Source organism: Oryctolagus cuniculus, chromosome X (genome assembly GCF_051225735.1).
Source record: "Oryctolagus cuniculus isolate XC-2025 breed Fujian yellow rabbit chromosome X, ASM5122573v1, whole genome shotgun sequence".
Taxonomy (NCBI): domain Eukaryota; kingdom Metazoa; phylum Chordata; class Mammalia; order Lagomorpha; family Leporidae; genus Oryctolagus; species Oryctolagus cuniculus.
In genome coordinates this window covers 103,767,149-103,783,269 of record NC_142888.1, presented here as the reverse complement: position 1 = coordinate 103,783,269, position 16,121 = coordinate 103,767,149, and the positions used below count along the sequence as shown (strand labels likewise).

At 43.9% G+C, this 16,121-nt stretch overlaps 1 protein-coding gene across 1 annotated transcript; it reads left to right on the top strand.

Annotated features, from left to right (window-relative positions):
* Positions 1–6,969: 6,969 nt before the first annotated feature.
* Positions 6,970–12,008, top strand: LOC100357521 (DDB1- and CUL4-associated factor 12-like protein 2). The gene has a single exon (XM_051826937.3). It carries the CDS (start codon positions 6,989–6,991, stop codon positions 8,378–8,380), a length of 1,392 nt encoding a protein of 463 aa, XP_051682897.2. The 5' UTR covers positions 6,970–6,988; the 3' UTR covers positions 8,381–12,008.
* The last annotated feature ends 4,113 nt before the right edge of the window (positions 12,009–16,121 follow it).

Here is a 16,121-nt window from a genome sequence, read left to right as displayed (position 1 = left end):
TGTTGACTTCCATTACCTAGCTGGCCTGGGAGGAGAGCTGGCCAGGTAAAGGCAGGTGGCAACTGCAATAGGAAATATACAGTTCTGCCTGCAACATTACTGACCCTACTTGGACATTTCCTCAGTTGCAGTGGTCACTTTGGAAGCTGGGCTGAGTGAAGGGCTTTTTAGCTTAGAGCCAATAAAATCTGTGGCTCTGACCTGGGTGTCCTTCGACTCCAGGGCAGGTCCATTTCCAGTGACCCAACTCTTGGCTGGCAGAGCTGCCAGGGCTCATCACAAGCTGACTTCTGCTGAAGTCCAGGCTTACCAGATCAAAAGCCACTGCAGTGGACTGGCCTGTTGGGTCTCTTGGAGGGCAGATCACTGTACAGAACAGCCATTATTAGGCCTGCCACTTGTCTCTACATTTCTGATGCCTAGCTTTCTTTTCCTCCTGGGTTTTGTTAAAGCAGACCAGAGAATGCAAGTCAAGGGGGTGCTCAAGTCCCATCTCTAATCTTCAGTGGCCTAAACTACAAGTCTGTAGTCACAGGCATGTTCTGTAGTAGTTTTTCTAAGGTAGACAATGCCCATGATGAAAATTATATTCTCACTTTAAAACTTTCTTTCCCTTTGTTTGGTCTGAAAGGGAGGTTTTCCCTGTTTACTTCGATGATGGCGAAGTGAATCTAGCTGTGAAATTACAATTAAGCTTTCATTTTGGCTATACTATTATTACAGAAAATGTTAGCCATCACTTTTATAAGTTCTAAAAATCAAATTGTGCACCTTGGAGAGTCCGTCAGAATAGAATTAGTTTCCTACCTTGAAGAGAATAGAGAAATGAGAGAACAAGTTGGACTTGGAATAGAGAAATGGGAGTGCCAGTCCCAGATCACTTACTGACAACAGCAATATCAAATGAAAACTTAGGAAACAGTTTTAACCATTAGATAACAACTTAAGAAAACATTTACCAGAAGGTCCAATGCCTTCCATAAATATTAAGAATACATAAATTTGGAAACATCTCTTAAATATCTAACATGGTGTAGCTTGTTTAACCAGCAAACTTAAGCGCAAGCATATAGAATGTTTTTAGTTTCTTTCTACCATCAAGTTTAAATCATATGATACAGAGATTCAGGTTATACAAATTAAAATGTATCTTTGATTAATTTTAGTAGTTTAAATTGATAAGCAATCTTGTATCTATAAGCCAAATTAAAAGAAAACTTTTAATAAATTTTCCCATGTAGACATACAATATGTATACACATATAACATAATAGACCAATATAGCAGTTTTAATAGCTTTTTTAAAAAATATAACTCTTGTTTGTAAATTACCAATTAATTTGAATTACTTTTTGTTTTTAGTAACCTCAGTTAACCATACTTTCTCTCAGTTGGTACCTTTAATACATTATTGGCTTCATTTACAGAGCTGTCCCAAAGTACTGAATACAATAGAAGTGGCTGGAAAAATTCCATCAGCACCTATAAGAGGACAGCTAAACACAGAACCAACAACACTTTAGTTTTATGAGCAGCAAATCTGATAAATAAAACTGTAGATGACAAAAGACTTTAAGTTGCCATGTTTAAAATTTTAAACTCATTAACCAACAAGAGGCACTTGCTTACTTCACAGTATTTTTGAAAGCACCTGTAGGATTTTACAAAGCATTCATCCCTTTAGGCCTCTGGGGCTTTCTCATTAAGATAACTATCATGTCTAATAACACAAGATCACTAGACTTTTTAATTCTCAGACATTTGTATCAATAGCATTTCATATTATCATTAGACTTTTTATATTATAGAAACTTAAAATTTAGCACCACTTCACATCTTGACAGTACTAATGTAGTCCAAATAGCCTGATTAGTTGGTGTCTCTACAAGATGAGAGACATATATCCTTCGATTTTTTTCAGTTGGGCCTGAATTGGAAAAACCAAAGTCCAAAATTTACTGGAAATTTCAGAGTCCAAATTCTTTGAAACTTTGATTTTTTGAATGCCTGTCAAGAAGGCTCAAAATCCAAAATATCTGGTTGAAATAAGATTCCTTAAAATCATGACATAATATAGACCAAATTTAATCATTGTTACAAGGTGATTATTCAAATGTTTGAAAATAAGCACATATTTAAATAACCCATAGCTCTTAATAAAAACTCAGTTGTTTTTAAACAATTAGAATTTAACAGATATCAAGAGAACATAATAGATTACTTTAACACATTGCTTTAACAGAGAATCAGATTTTAATTCTATGTCAAAGAGAAATAGATTAGTATACTTGTGATGTTTTCCATCTGTCAATGTCCTTGATTTACACTTTGAGATAAACTGTTAAAAATCTCCTAATTAAGATTAAGGTAACCCATCCAATTTCAGCCTGAGTTACTTTAAACAGTGTTGAACTATTTTCATAGACAGTTTATAGACTAACCCAAATAGTTTTTTTATAGAATATAACATGTTGAATATACAAAAGTTTACATTTAGACACATTTATTTTATTCGCCTTTACCCAATTTAAATTAGCAGTTACACCTAAATGACTTAGGATGCTGATATATTTTTATCTGAATTTAATTGAAATTGAATTCATCTAAGACAAGTACTAATTACCCATTGCTGTTTCACTGAGTACTGATTACCCAGAAACCTGTTAAAATAAATTGCAAAATAAGTTCAGCAAGTTACAAGGCAATATTTTTAAAGGGAGTGATATTCCTAGATTCAAAGAAAAATTAGTTACAGTTGCCTTTTTTTCCTAAGAATACCTTAGGCCCATGACATCATAGTCTATCAGCCACGTGGGGCAGCTTCTGAAGCAAAAGTTCAGGCAGCTGTCGCAGTTCCCAAACCTGATTTTCCTGTCTGCCTTGCTCAAGAGCCATCAGAAGGGTGGGATACCTAATTTGCTTCACAATAAGCAGGGAGCCCAAAAGGATGGGACTACCATTCCCTTGCTATTCTTATGGTAAGACTGGGACAAGAGAAAAGTTGGAAAACATGGAGACAGCCATTCCCAAACAATAAGACAGAGATAGTAGACTTTGGGCCAGGACTGGTTCTAAGATAATTCCTAGGTGGGAGGGGGAGATACAGTGAGATTGGGGGTAGGAGTTAGGGAGGAAGCACACGTGGGTAGAGAATGGCTTTGAGGCATAGATGAGCAAGGGGCTTGAGATGGGACAGAAGAGGTTGACACCGCCCCCTGGAATTCGGCAGGAAGGGGAGGTGACAACACAGCCAGGGCTGGAGCCGATAAGTTGTTCAATGGGCTCTCCACGAGAGGGAGGTCTTGGATTTGAGGTAGAGAGGAAGGGATCTCAATGCCCCTGCTGGTATGCCTTGGAGGGGGCAGATTTTTATCCACAGTGATTTCTCTAACGAGGGCCCCACCCCCTCTGTGGTGAAAGCCTAAATTTACTCCTGTGTGCCGGCAGCTTGGCAGCCCTCCCCATGTTGATAATCCCACCAACCACCACGTTGGGATTGCAGGAACTCGGAAGGGTTTTTGACTTGCGGAACTTGCTTCTTCAGGAAGAACAGTGTTGAGGAATGGGAGAGATCACCAGGTACTGTTAAGGAAAGGCACCCGAGAAACATCAACATCGTGTTGTCTATTTCTAAGGACAAAAAAGGTGTTTGCAGGTCCATAGAAACATTTTGGAATCCTACATATCCAAGACTGTTAATTCTGCTGGACACAGCAGGGTCAAGATAGGCTAGATTTCTAATACTTATGTTTAAACATTTGTAGAGATAATAACTTGTGATTAAAAGTAAATTAAAAATGAAGTCAGAATAAAAAGATAGTATTTGTTTAAAAAAAATCATCAGCCAGGACCGGTGTTGTGGCATAGCACATAAGGCTGCCGCCTGCAGTGCCAGCATGCTGTTTGGGCGCCGGTTCATGCTTTGGCTGCTCCACTTCCAATTTGGCTCTTTACTATGGCCTGGGAAAGCAGTAGAGGATGTCCCAGGTCCTTGGACCCCTGAACCTGCGTAAGAGACCTGGAAGAAGCTCCTGGCTCTTGCCTTTGGATCGGCTCAGCTCCAGCCATTGTGGCCATTTAGGGAGTGAACCAGCGAATGGAAGATCTCTCTCTCTCTCTGCCTCTAATTCTCTCTCTGTAACTCTGACTTTCAAATAAATAAATAAATCTTTAAAAAGAAAAGAAACAGCAACAATGCCCGTTAGTATAATAACGTGGTGAAAGTGAAGGTAAGGGCCGGCACTGTGGCTCACTTGGTTAATCCTCCGCCTGAGGCGCCGGCATCCAATATGGGCACCAGTTTTAGTCTCGGTTGCTCCTCTTCCATTCCAGCTCTCTGCTGTGGCCCGGGAGGGCAGAGGAGGATGGCCCAAATCCTTGGGCCCCTGCACCCCACCAGGAAGAAGCACCTGGCTCCTGGCTTCGGATCGATGCAGCCATTTGGGGAGTGAACCAAAGGAAGGAAGACCTTTCTCTCTCTGTCTCTGTTTCTCTCTCTCTCTCTCTCTCACTGTCTATAACTCTACCTGTCAAATTAAAAAAAAAAAGTGTAAGGTAATAGTAAAGTTTAAGTACTAAATGCCTAAAAAGCAGAATTTCCCTGCCTGAGCCACTCCTCGCTTTGACCTCCACATGATGATAGCCTCTTCAGTTGCCAAGGCTTTGACAGTATTTGCCGAAATACAGTCCATTTTCAGGGTAATGCTGAAGTACACTGAAGATGTTAATCTCATATCTATGATACACCATACTCTCACTGGGGTGATAGAGGCCTAGACAGGTGTTTCTCAAAAATTTTCCACAGATCATCTGCATTAATCCTTTAGGGTTCAATTCAAGGGATACATATATTTTCTTAAGCTGCCCTGGGATTCTAATGCATAGGGCTGCTACATTCTGAAATATATATCCCTCCCACCTATACTTGTAGAAACAAAATGCAGCATTCAATAATAAGCCTTTCCTAAATTCAGGGTCACTAGCACAGCACATAGAGCCTGTTCTGTTGCTGTGGGAAGAATGATACTGGGAAAGAATCAGAATTGTGGCACAAGAGTGTTGGGGACACTAGAATACAGAAGGGGGACTCCAGTGGTAGGAAGAAATTATGACTTAAGCAGGAAATTTGTGCCTTGAGATGAAGTTGGAAAAAAAAAAAAGTGGAGGAGAGAGAATTAGCAAAAAGAAAAGGGACCCGGGCTGGTGATGTGCTATAGCGGGTAGAGCCGCCGCCTACAGTGCCAGCATCCCATATAGCACCAGCTCGAGTCCCAGCTGCTGCACTTTCGATCCAGCTCTCTGCTATGGCCTGGGAAAGCAGAGAAAGATGGCCCAAGTCCTTGGATCCCTACACCCTGTGGGGGACCCAGAAGTTTCTGGCTCTTGGCTTCGGATGGGCTCAGCTCTGGCTGTTGAAGCCATTTAGGTAGTGAACCAGTAGATGGAAGACCTCTCTCTCTCCCTCTCTTTGCCACTGCCTCTCTGCAACTCTGCCTTTCAAATAAATAAATATTTTTTAAAAAATAAAATAAAAATTAGAGGGAACACTGGGATAATGAAACAGCCATAAAGTAGCCATTACGGTCTCCTCTGGTTGGAGAGAAAAGTAAATTCATCTTCTCCCCAATGCACTGATTCAAACAAACACATGTTTGTGGAGCAGAACTGGGGAGTGTGCAGCATTTTGTATCAGCTAGCTGCCTCTCTGCAAAGCAGTGTATCACTCTGTAACTAAACTCCCCGTGTTGGGCGAGAATGCCCGGGACCAGGGAACACTGAAGAGCCCAGCATGGACCTTTCTACCACTCGGAGAACAAGGCCATTTTCTCAACCTCTGCATTCTCACCACTGTCTATGAATTGTCTCTTTCTTGAAGGTTCCCTACCTCCTCTGTGGAAACGCTGTCCAGCGCACAGGCTTCTGTTCCCTGGCCCCTGAGTATCCAGGGGACTGCAATGCTGATGTTACCTGTTCCTGGGAGGGGGATGTTTCTGCCCTGGATCCTCCACGCCCCTTCCTTAGGGCTGTGAGGTTCAAGGAGAACCAGTGCCTCCCAAGATGCCTCCCTTCATCCTCCCTCCTCTGTCTATCAGGGCATCCCGCCAGGTTCTCAGGGGCGCCGCCAACTAAAGGATCAAGAACCCCGGCTTGGGCGGAGGTTGGGGCCAGGGTCTGCATTTGGAACGCACTCCTCGCGAGTTACGGCGCAGGAGCCCACAGACCTCCACTCTTGAAACTTTCCAAGCAGAGAAGCGCAGACAGACAGACAGAAAGCGGGGTAGGGGCGGGGTCTCCCTGCCACTGCCGAACAGCCCTATCTCTGCCAAGTTCAATGTCGAGGGGAGTCAGCGCACATTTGTGTTTTCCCACATATCGCGACCCGGGTTCTCTCCGGTCCCGTGCTTAGGTGCAGTGTAGGTTTCAGAGTTTATTCAAGGAGGGGAGGTCAGAGGCCCAGCCCCCCGCTGGGGCGAGCGCGGCGAGACCGCACGTGCCTGAGCCCGGCGTCCCGCAGCGCCGGCTGTCTGGGCACCTCCTCCCGCGGCTCCGTTCCCCGCCGCCCCCTCCAGGCCTGCCGCGCCGCTCTCACCCCGCGCCCGCCCGCCCCTCCCACCGCCTCCGCCCCCCGCACGCGGCCCCCCGCGTCGTCCTCGCCTCCCGCTGACTTCGTCCCAGCCTCTGCCCCTGGCACTTCCCGCCCTCGCCCGGAGCCGCGCCGCCGCCCCTCGCCGCCCTCCGCGCCGCGCTCCGCTCAGCCCGCGCTCCGCTGCCTCCGGCCGCGCGTGCTTCGTGGGGGCCCGCCGCCTTCGCCGCCGCCCGGCCCGCGCGACTCGGCGCCCCGCGGTCGTCCAGCCCTGAGACCCCGCGCTCCCGCTGACGCAGAGGCGCCGCCATCCGCGCCGTCACCACGGCCAACACCGGTGCCACGCGCCGCCGCCGTCGCCGCGCCGCCGCCGCCGCCGCCGCCGCGGCTCGCCTGCCGCCCACCATGGCCCCGCAGCACGCAGGTAGCAGGAAGCGGAAAGCGCCCGCGCACGAGGCCGCCGCCGGGGGCTCGGCGTCGCCGGGGTCGGCCGGGGCGGACAGAGAGGGGCCGCTGCAGCCCAAGAAGCAGAGGCGGCCGGCGCCGCGACGCTCGCTGGTGCACTACCTGAAGGACCGCGAGGTGGGTGCGCCGGGGCGCGCGGGGCTCCCGGGCTTCGAGCGCCAGCTGAGCAGCCACGCGGTGCGGAGCCTGCCCGAGGTGCTGACGGAGCGCCCGCTGGCCCTGGGCACCCTCAACAAGGTGTTCGCGTCGCAGTGGCTGAACGCCAGGCAGGTGGTGTGCGGCACCAAGTGCAACACGCTCTTCGTGGTGGACGTGCACTCGGGCCACATCACGCGCCTCCCCCTGATGCGGGACAGGGTGCCGGCGCTGGTCGGGCCCCAGCCGGGCTGCGGCATCCACGCCATCGAGCTGAACCCCTCCAAGACGCTTCTGGCCACGGGGGGCGAAAACCCCAATAGTCTGGCCATCTACCAGCTGCCCACCCTGGACCCCGTGTGCCTGGGCGACCGCCAGGGCCACAGCGACTGGATCTTTGCCATCGCCTGGATGAGTGACACCGTGGTTGTGAGCGGCTCCCGCGACGGCACCGTGGCTCTGTGGCGTTTGGACCCTGACATTTTCAGTGACTGCATTGCCTGGCGCAATGTGATGAAGGTGCCCTTGTATGCCCACATCCGCCCGAAGGACGTGGAAGCCATCCCCAGGGCCAGCATCAATCCCGGTAACCGCAAAGTCCGCGCCTTGGCTTTCAGCGGCAAGAACCAGGAGCTGGGCTCCGTCTCCCTGGACGGCTACTTCCACCTGTGGAAACCTCGGAGCAACCTGTCCAGGCTGCTGTCCGTCAGGCTGCCCTACTTCCGGGAGAACGTGTGCCTGACCTACTGCGAGGAGTTGTCCCTGTACGCCGTGGGCTCCCAGTCCCACGTCTCCTTCGTAGATCCGCGCCAGCGCCAGCACAACATCCGCCCGCTGTGCTCCCGGGAAGGTGGCACTGGCGTGCGCTCGCTGAGCTTCTACCACGACATCATCACCGTGGGAACGGGCCACGGCTCCCTGCTCTTCTACGACGTCCGCGCCCAGAAGTTCCTGGAGGAGAGAGGCGACGCCGTCCTGGACTCCTCTCCAGGCACTGCCCGGAGGAAGCTGAAGCTCACCTGTGGCAGAGGCTGGCTCAAACACGATGGGTTCTGGGTGAACTACTATGGTGGTGTGGACGAATTTCCCAATGCTCTCTACACGCATTGCTACAACTGGCCAGAGATGAAGCTCTTTGTAGCTGGGGGGCCTCTCCCTTCTGGCCTCCATGGGAACTATGCGGGCCTGTGGAGCTAAGAATGACCGCTTGTTCTCAGTGCACAAATTGGCCCTCTAGTTCCGTCTAACTTTTCTTTCTCATGCTGCTTTATGCTTTTAATTCCATGCCTTTTTTTATAGGTGGAATTGCTCCAATTTAACTCTCCCTCCTCCATGCAGAGAAAGAACAAGATCATTTGATCATTGAAAACTTAAGACTTTCGCTCCTCTGCAACACTAATGTTTGGAATTTTCATACACATAATTTTGGCTAAATGTTAGTTTCATTCTGTTTTTCAATGATGCATATATTCTATTTCATTAAGGGGATGCAGTCATGGTCTTACAGTTATGTATATTTTCATTTTCTCATTACTAGTATTGCAACGTTATGGCACTTAGTTATTTTTTTATTGCATATATATATATATAGAATATTCAGAATAGTTTCTAACCGAAAGGTTTGTACTACACTCTGCAGAGCTTACTGTGATTTTACAGCATTATTCTAATTGCCAGATACACTGCAAGTTCTACATTTTGGAAACGTTCCATTTGAGAATTGTTATCTTATTGCATAAGTCTATATTTTTGATTCTGAAGTTCCTTTTTAAAAAAAGTTATCTGAGAATCTTGTGTTTGTATCAGTATCTCAGTTGATTATAATACTTTAGAGATGTAAGGGTTCTAGTTAATTGAGTTAATCAGAAAATCAAATTGATCTTTCCTGTCTTTCGAGTCTTATTTTAAGTTTGTATGGCTTGTCTTTGCTAAGTGAATGCCATAGGACTTTAAGACTTATGAATTATTTTAATATTCGTTATCTGAGGAACTTGCACAGATGTCAGTGCCACCACTCAAAGCAGGGATCCTAAGTGTAAATGTGAAAGGTATGACATACTGGTGGAAGGTGTTCTGATCCAGGAGATAGACTGGACATTTTTGGTCTGGCTATTTTTGATATCACATGTTATATTTGAGCACACTTTAAATTTTCCAGTTCAGTTAAGTTACAAGAAGAAAGTACAGAGAAGAAAAATGAGCCCATTAAGCTTATTCTGAAAAAAAAAAGATTCTTGATTTATTAGGTTCAAATTATTAAGGTTTTGGTTTTTTTGAATTTGAAACATTCACCCCCAAGGTAGAATAAATATGTTGTTTAAAAAAATGTTATGGCCCTCAATGTGATAATATATAATTATCAGCAATACAAGAAATTTCTTTCAAGTTGATGGGCTGGAAATTAAAAATAAATAATATTAGTTTGAGGAAAAAACACTTTGGGATTCAGGCAAATGCAAATTGTAGGCTACTGTGACAAGTTTGTACTTCTTTATATGTTAGAATATTGAAAGAGGTAAGGAAAATTGGCCCTTCCTCAAAACTGGCCAGATTGCTGATTTTGGATTAATACTATGTCATGTCTGTTTTTACTGAATTTTTTTAAGGATTTACTCATTTCTTTGAAAGGCTGAGGGAGAAAGAGAGAGATCGAGCTTCCCAACCACTGGTTCACTCTCCAATGGCTGCAATGGCCAGGGCCAGGCCAGGCCAAAACCAGGAGCCTGGAACTCCATCTGGGTCTCCCACATGAGTGGCAGGGGCCCAAGCACTGGGCCATCTTTTGCATTCCAAGTTACATTAGCAGAGAGCTAGATGGGAAGCAGAGCACCTAGCACATGAACCAGCATCTTTATGGGATGCCAGTGTTGCAGTCAGTAGCTTAACCTGCTATGCCACAGCACTGGCCCTTGTTTTTCCCTAATGTTTTGACACTCAAATGCTGCCATGTTGTATAGCCACTACTCGTTATCGGGACCAGAAGTATTATAAATGATATGACATGTTTATTCAGAAATACTGGGAAAAAAATTTAGTTCTTAAAGATTGTTTTAAAATGAGTTTATATTGTTGTTATATGGGAGTAAGACATATTGTGTGCATTTGTGTTTCTCTAACTCACTTGAAAATCTCTTTAGAAGAGAGAATGTAACTTTCATATTTATAGCCCCTCATTTCTCCATGAAAGCCTATCAAATCAAAGGCAATCAGTAAATATTTACTAAATGAATGTACTCGCCTCTGAAGACATAAGGTTCAAGGTTTTCAAAAAATAAATATTTACTCTTAATATAGAATCCTGCTACATTTCCAGCCCCCATCTCATTTAAATAATTTAGGTTTTTATTGTTTTTTACTTTTTATTTCCTTATTTGAACAACAGAAAGATCTTCTGTACACTGGTTCCTTCCCAAAATGCCCACAGCTGCCAGGACTGGGCAAATCCGAGGCTGAAAGCCAGAGCCACTCCAGGTTTCTCATGTGGGTGATCAGGGACTCCACTCCTTGAGCCATCACCTACTGCCTCCCAGAGTATGCACTGTCAGGAAGCTGGATTCATAAGCAGAGATGGGATTCAAACCTAAAAAGCACTCTGATATAGGATGTGGATGTCCCAAGTGGTATCTTAATGACTATGCCAACTATCTGTTCCAGTCCTGCCTCTTTTAGGAAAATTTGCCTTAATGCATTTCTAAGTCAGACCATAGTGCTTATCCAAGTTCATAACACATATTTGTATGTTTTACTTGAATATGAAGGTGATAACTAGAAGGAAAATGTATAAATTTTATGTAGCACTGGAAATTAAACTTTTCCTTTGCAAACATTTAGATTAAAAAAGTCTTTAAAATATTGCAATTTTAATAGAAACTAATGTTGAAAAATCTTGTTTAATGGTTTGTCTTTTAACTTAAGTAAATGTTCAGTTATGTGATAAAAATTCCCATAAATGCTACCCAAAACCTATACCTAAGAATTTGCTGCTTATCTTTTTGTAGGCAATAAGATATTTTTATTGTATTTTTGTAATTGTTTTGGGACATTGGGAGAAGATTTTGATGGAAAAATAACAATTTCTATGTGGGTTGGGATTTTAAGTAAGCAATAGAAGGCATGCCTTTACTTTTCTTTGTTGATTTTTCATTGACTCAACTTTCTTGTATTTGGAGGTATATCTCTTTGATGCCAAATCACATAGCATGACTTTTCAAAAAATAAGAAACCTACCTATATTTGCATTTATATCTTGTGGATATGTAGTTCTTTGAAATATTTTCTACATTTAGAACAATAGTATACAGATGTACAACTGCAGATGTAGTTGTATTACCTGTAAGTGTGAAATAGTTGAAAGTCAACACTTCAGAAAACCCATAAATAACGGTCCACTTCAAAACACACGAGAGAATGTTAGACCCCAAATTTATGTACAAACTACCTATCACTGCTGCCTGAAAAACTTTCAGTTACATATAAGTATGCATAAAAATGTTAGCTCTGTTTGTCTCTAACTAGTCACATAAGCCTCTTGAATTATATCTCTGATTGAAAAAATGTATACCTGTTACTTTGTTGTTTGGAATGAGTTAGCTTCTGTCTTTTACAGGGAAAAGAAAGGATTTACTAATCACTGATACCCAGTTAAATAAAGTGAAGTCAATTCTCTCAGGAAAAAAAATGGTCTGGTAAATATACTTCAGCAAATAATAAAATGAATTCTCCAGGGGTTGCTTTTTATCCATCTGTACTCAATGTTGAGCAAGTTGTCCATTTTCCCCATTAATTTCTAATTTAGACTGGATTTAGAAAGAAATTCACAACCCACCCCCGGCCCAGATGTTTTACTGACAGCTTGCTAATCTCTGCAAGGACAAGGTAACCCAACTTCATTAGTTAGCAGGTGAGCTGCTCAAGGATACAGCATAGGCCACAGGTGTTTGCTTTAAGGGATGCAATTTTAAAATATGCTGAATGAGCTGATTATAATTATTTCTTATTTCTAGTCGGCTGTGAACCCACAAATACCTAGCACTGGGATTTGGCATCAGTGAAAGGGCAATCTGTTTGCAGGAGCTTCCCATGAAATTGTTAGGCAGGGCCTTAGGGCGGAGGTTTCTTTACTGCTAGCTGCTTTTTTTGCACAGCAGATTATCTTTATTTCATAATCTGTAGTAGCCCATACCTGTTACTGTTAGAAAATACCCAAGGAAGGGTGCCTTATAAAGAAAAGTTTATTTAGGTCATGGTATTAGAGGTCAAAGCACGCCTCTGGCATTGGCTCAGCACTGGGGAAACCCTCTTGGCTATGTCATATTGTGGAGGGTGTAATGGTGGGACCTTGTTATACAGGGAGAGATCACATGACAAGACAAGAACCTAGAAGGAAACTGATCCTACAAGAGCTGCATTCATCCCTTCAGAGAGCCATGGTCTCCATCCCTTGAAGACTTCCCATTAGGCCGCATCTCTTAAAGATACTGTCTCCTCTTAATATTGTCACACTGAGGGGCCAGCGCTGTGGCACAACAGGTTAACACACTGGCCTGAAATGCCCACATCCCATATGGGTGCCGGTTCTAGTCCCGGCTGCTCCTCTTCTGATCCAGCTCTGCTGTGGCCTGAGATAGCAGTGGAGGATGGCCCAAGTCCTTCGGCCCCTGCACCCACATGGGAGACCCGGAAGAGGCTCCTGGCTCCTGGCTTCGGATCGGCGTAGCTCTGGCCGTTGCGGCCATCTGGGTCGTGAACCACGAGATGGAAGACCACTCTCTCTCTCTCTCTCTGCCTCTCCCCTCTCTGTGTAACTCTGACTTTCTAATGAGTATATAGATCTTTAAAAAAAAATTGTCACTCTGAGCATCATGATTCAACACGTAAACTTGTGGGACAAACCACCTCCGAACATATGCCCTTTTCCTACATTTCTGTTCCTATTAAACAACCTGTGACTTCTCATACAGAATGGATCACTTACATTGTCCATGCTTTAATAAGAAATATTTTGTTACTAGCTTTATTAGAAAAGTGATCAGATTGAAATACAATGAATGATCTGTCTAACTCCTCTTTCCATCTATTTGAATGTAAACTCTGTCATAGCAACACCCAATACAAACATGGCACTGGAGTGTCTAGTACAATGACAGGTTCCGTGGCATAAATTGTTTCATCAGATTATTTGACCACTTATTAGTGAATCTAATAAGGACTGGTTTAATGGATGAAAATAGATTGAAACTAAGCCTCACAGTATTAATGATGGTGACTTATATTACTGAACAACGTGAGTAGGAAAGCAGCAAGTTTGATTAGTTCATTGTTTTGCCCTGGGATGATATTGGGTCTGGAGCATCACAATGAAATGAAATAAATACTACTTTAGAATCATAAATATGTATATTTGAATCCTAGTTCTATTATTTGCTTATTAAATAACCATGGGTGTGTTGTTTACCTTCTATAAACTTGATCTTTTATAAGAATACTTCAGAGACTGGCGCCGCGGCTCAATAGGCTAATCCTCCACCTGCAGCTCCGGCACCCCGGGTTCTAGTCCCGGTCGGGGCGCCGGATTCTGTCCCAGTTGCCCCTCTTCCAGGTCAGCTCTCTGCTGTGCCCTGGGAGTGCAGTGGAAGATGGCCCAAGTCCTTGGGCTCTGCACCCGCATAGGAGACCAGGAGAAGCACCTGGCTCCTGGCTTCAGATCAGCACAGTGCACTGGCCGCAGCGCGCCGGCCATGGTGGCCATTGGAGGGTGAACCAGCGGTAAAAGGAAGACACCTTTCTCTCTGTCTCTCTCTCACTGTCCACTCTGCCTGTCAAAAAAAAAAAAAAAAAGAGAGAGAATACTTCAGAAACTTTTGAGAAAATGAAAATAAATTTGTTTTGGTGCAAAAAGTAAAATATATGCATAGTTTTTTTCATAATATACATTATATCTGACTTTAAAAAGTTTACTGTTCTGATTTTTAATTATATAGTTATTTTGAAAGGCTGAGAGAATGAGAGCAAGACAGATATATCTTCTATCTGCTAATTCATACTCCAGATGCCCACAACATCCAGAGCTGGGCTAGACTAAAGTCAAGAAACAGGATCTCCATCTGAGTTTCTAACATAGGTAGCAGGGACTCACTTGAGCCACCCCTCCCCACCCCGCTGTCACCCAGGGTGCACATTACCAGGAAGCTAGAAGCAAGAGTGGAGAGTTGAATCCAAGCATTCTGATGTGGGATGAAGGCGTGCCAAGTGGTGTTCTAGCCGCTATGCCAAACACCAGTCTTGCATTTTTCATGAATTTTTGAACATACTTCATATTACTAATTTTTCTATCAATCTCTAGCATACTGCCTGATACCATATTAGCACTAGGTCAATATTAATTATCATCCTTTCTATAATCCTATCAGTTTTGTAAAGAGACATGTGTTTGTTGGTACTTGATTATTACAAAAGCAGTTCATTGGGGCCGGTGCTGTGGTGCAGCAGGTTAAAGCCCTGGCCTGAAGCACGGGCATTCCATATGGGCGCCAGTTCTAGTCCCAGCTGCTCCTCTTCTGATCCAGCTCTCTGCTATGGCTATCTGGGGAGTGAACCAGCTGATGGAAGACCTCTCTCTCTGTCTCTACCTCTTTCTGTAACTCTATCTTTCAAATAAATAAAAATAAATCTTAAAAAAAGAGTTCATATGCATTACAGAAAATCAAATATGTACAGTAAATTATGAAACAAAACCACTACAGCTCCTCCAGCCAGGGATTAATACTATAAACAACTTATTGTATATCTATCAAGAATATATATTTCTGTATAAAATTATATATATGGGAGCCAGCTCTGTGACATAGCGTGTAAAGCCACGGCCTGCAGTGTCGGCATCCCATATGGGTGCCAGTTCAAGTCCCAGCTGCTCCACTTCTGATTCAATTCTCTGCTGTGGCCTGGGAAAGCAGTAGAAGATGGCCCAAGTCCTTGGAGCCCTGCACTTGCATGGTAAGACCTGGAGGAAGCTCCTGGCTCCTGGCTTTGGATCAGTGCAGCTCCGGCTGTTGCAGCCATTTAGGGAGTGAACCAGTGGATGGAAGACCTCTCTTTCTCTCTCTGCCTCTCCTTCTCTGTGTGTGTGTAACTCTTTTAAATAAATAAATAAATATTTTTTTAAAAATAAAAATAAATTAAAAATTAAAATTATATATGTATATATGATATTGCTACTAAAATAAAAATACTTTTATAAGATTTATTTACTTATTTACTTGACAGAGGGAAAGGGAGAGAGAGATCAAGACTTTCCATCCACTGGTTTACTCCCCAAATGCTGAAGCTAAGCCAGGAGCCAGGAACTTTATCAGATGTCCTACATGGGTGGCAAGGGCTCAAGTAACTGCGCCATCTTCCATTGCCTTCTTAGATGCATTAGTAGGAAGCTGGATTAGAAGCGAAGTAGCTGGGATTCAAAAAGGCACTCCAATATGGGATGCCAGCATTGCAAACAGAGTTTTCATGCACTGTGCCACAACACCAGTTCCTGAAAACACATCTTTAAATTGTATTATAACCTACTTTTTCAGCTATGGACTCCATTTTTCCTTTTCAATACATATTCAACTTATCTAACATTTGGGGTGTTTACAGTACAAGCTGAAACTCAAAATGCACAATGGGATGTCCAACGAAGGAAATGGATTCCATCACCAGAAATCATTAGAATGTCACACTATATATTTAACCAAATATAAGATTGCACACTTACTTAAATCTCAAAAGTTGATTTAAAACATTTATTGTGCAGTGGCATTGTCCGTATAGACATTTGCTTAATTCAGTGATCTTCAGACTCTGGATAACCTCAAAGCTGTTTCCACATATCATGAAAGTGAGAGATGCTCCAGCCTCAAGTCAGATCTCAGGTAACAGAATTGCCTGGCTAAAACACTGT

Bases quoted from the DNA above. Each gene is read 5' to 3' on its own strand.
- LOC100357521 (XM_051826937.3), top strand. From the start codon at position 6,989: ATGGCCCCGCAGCACGCAGGTAGCAGGAAGCGGAAAGCGCCCGCGCAC.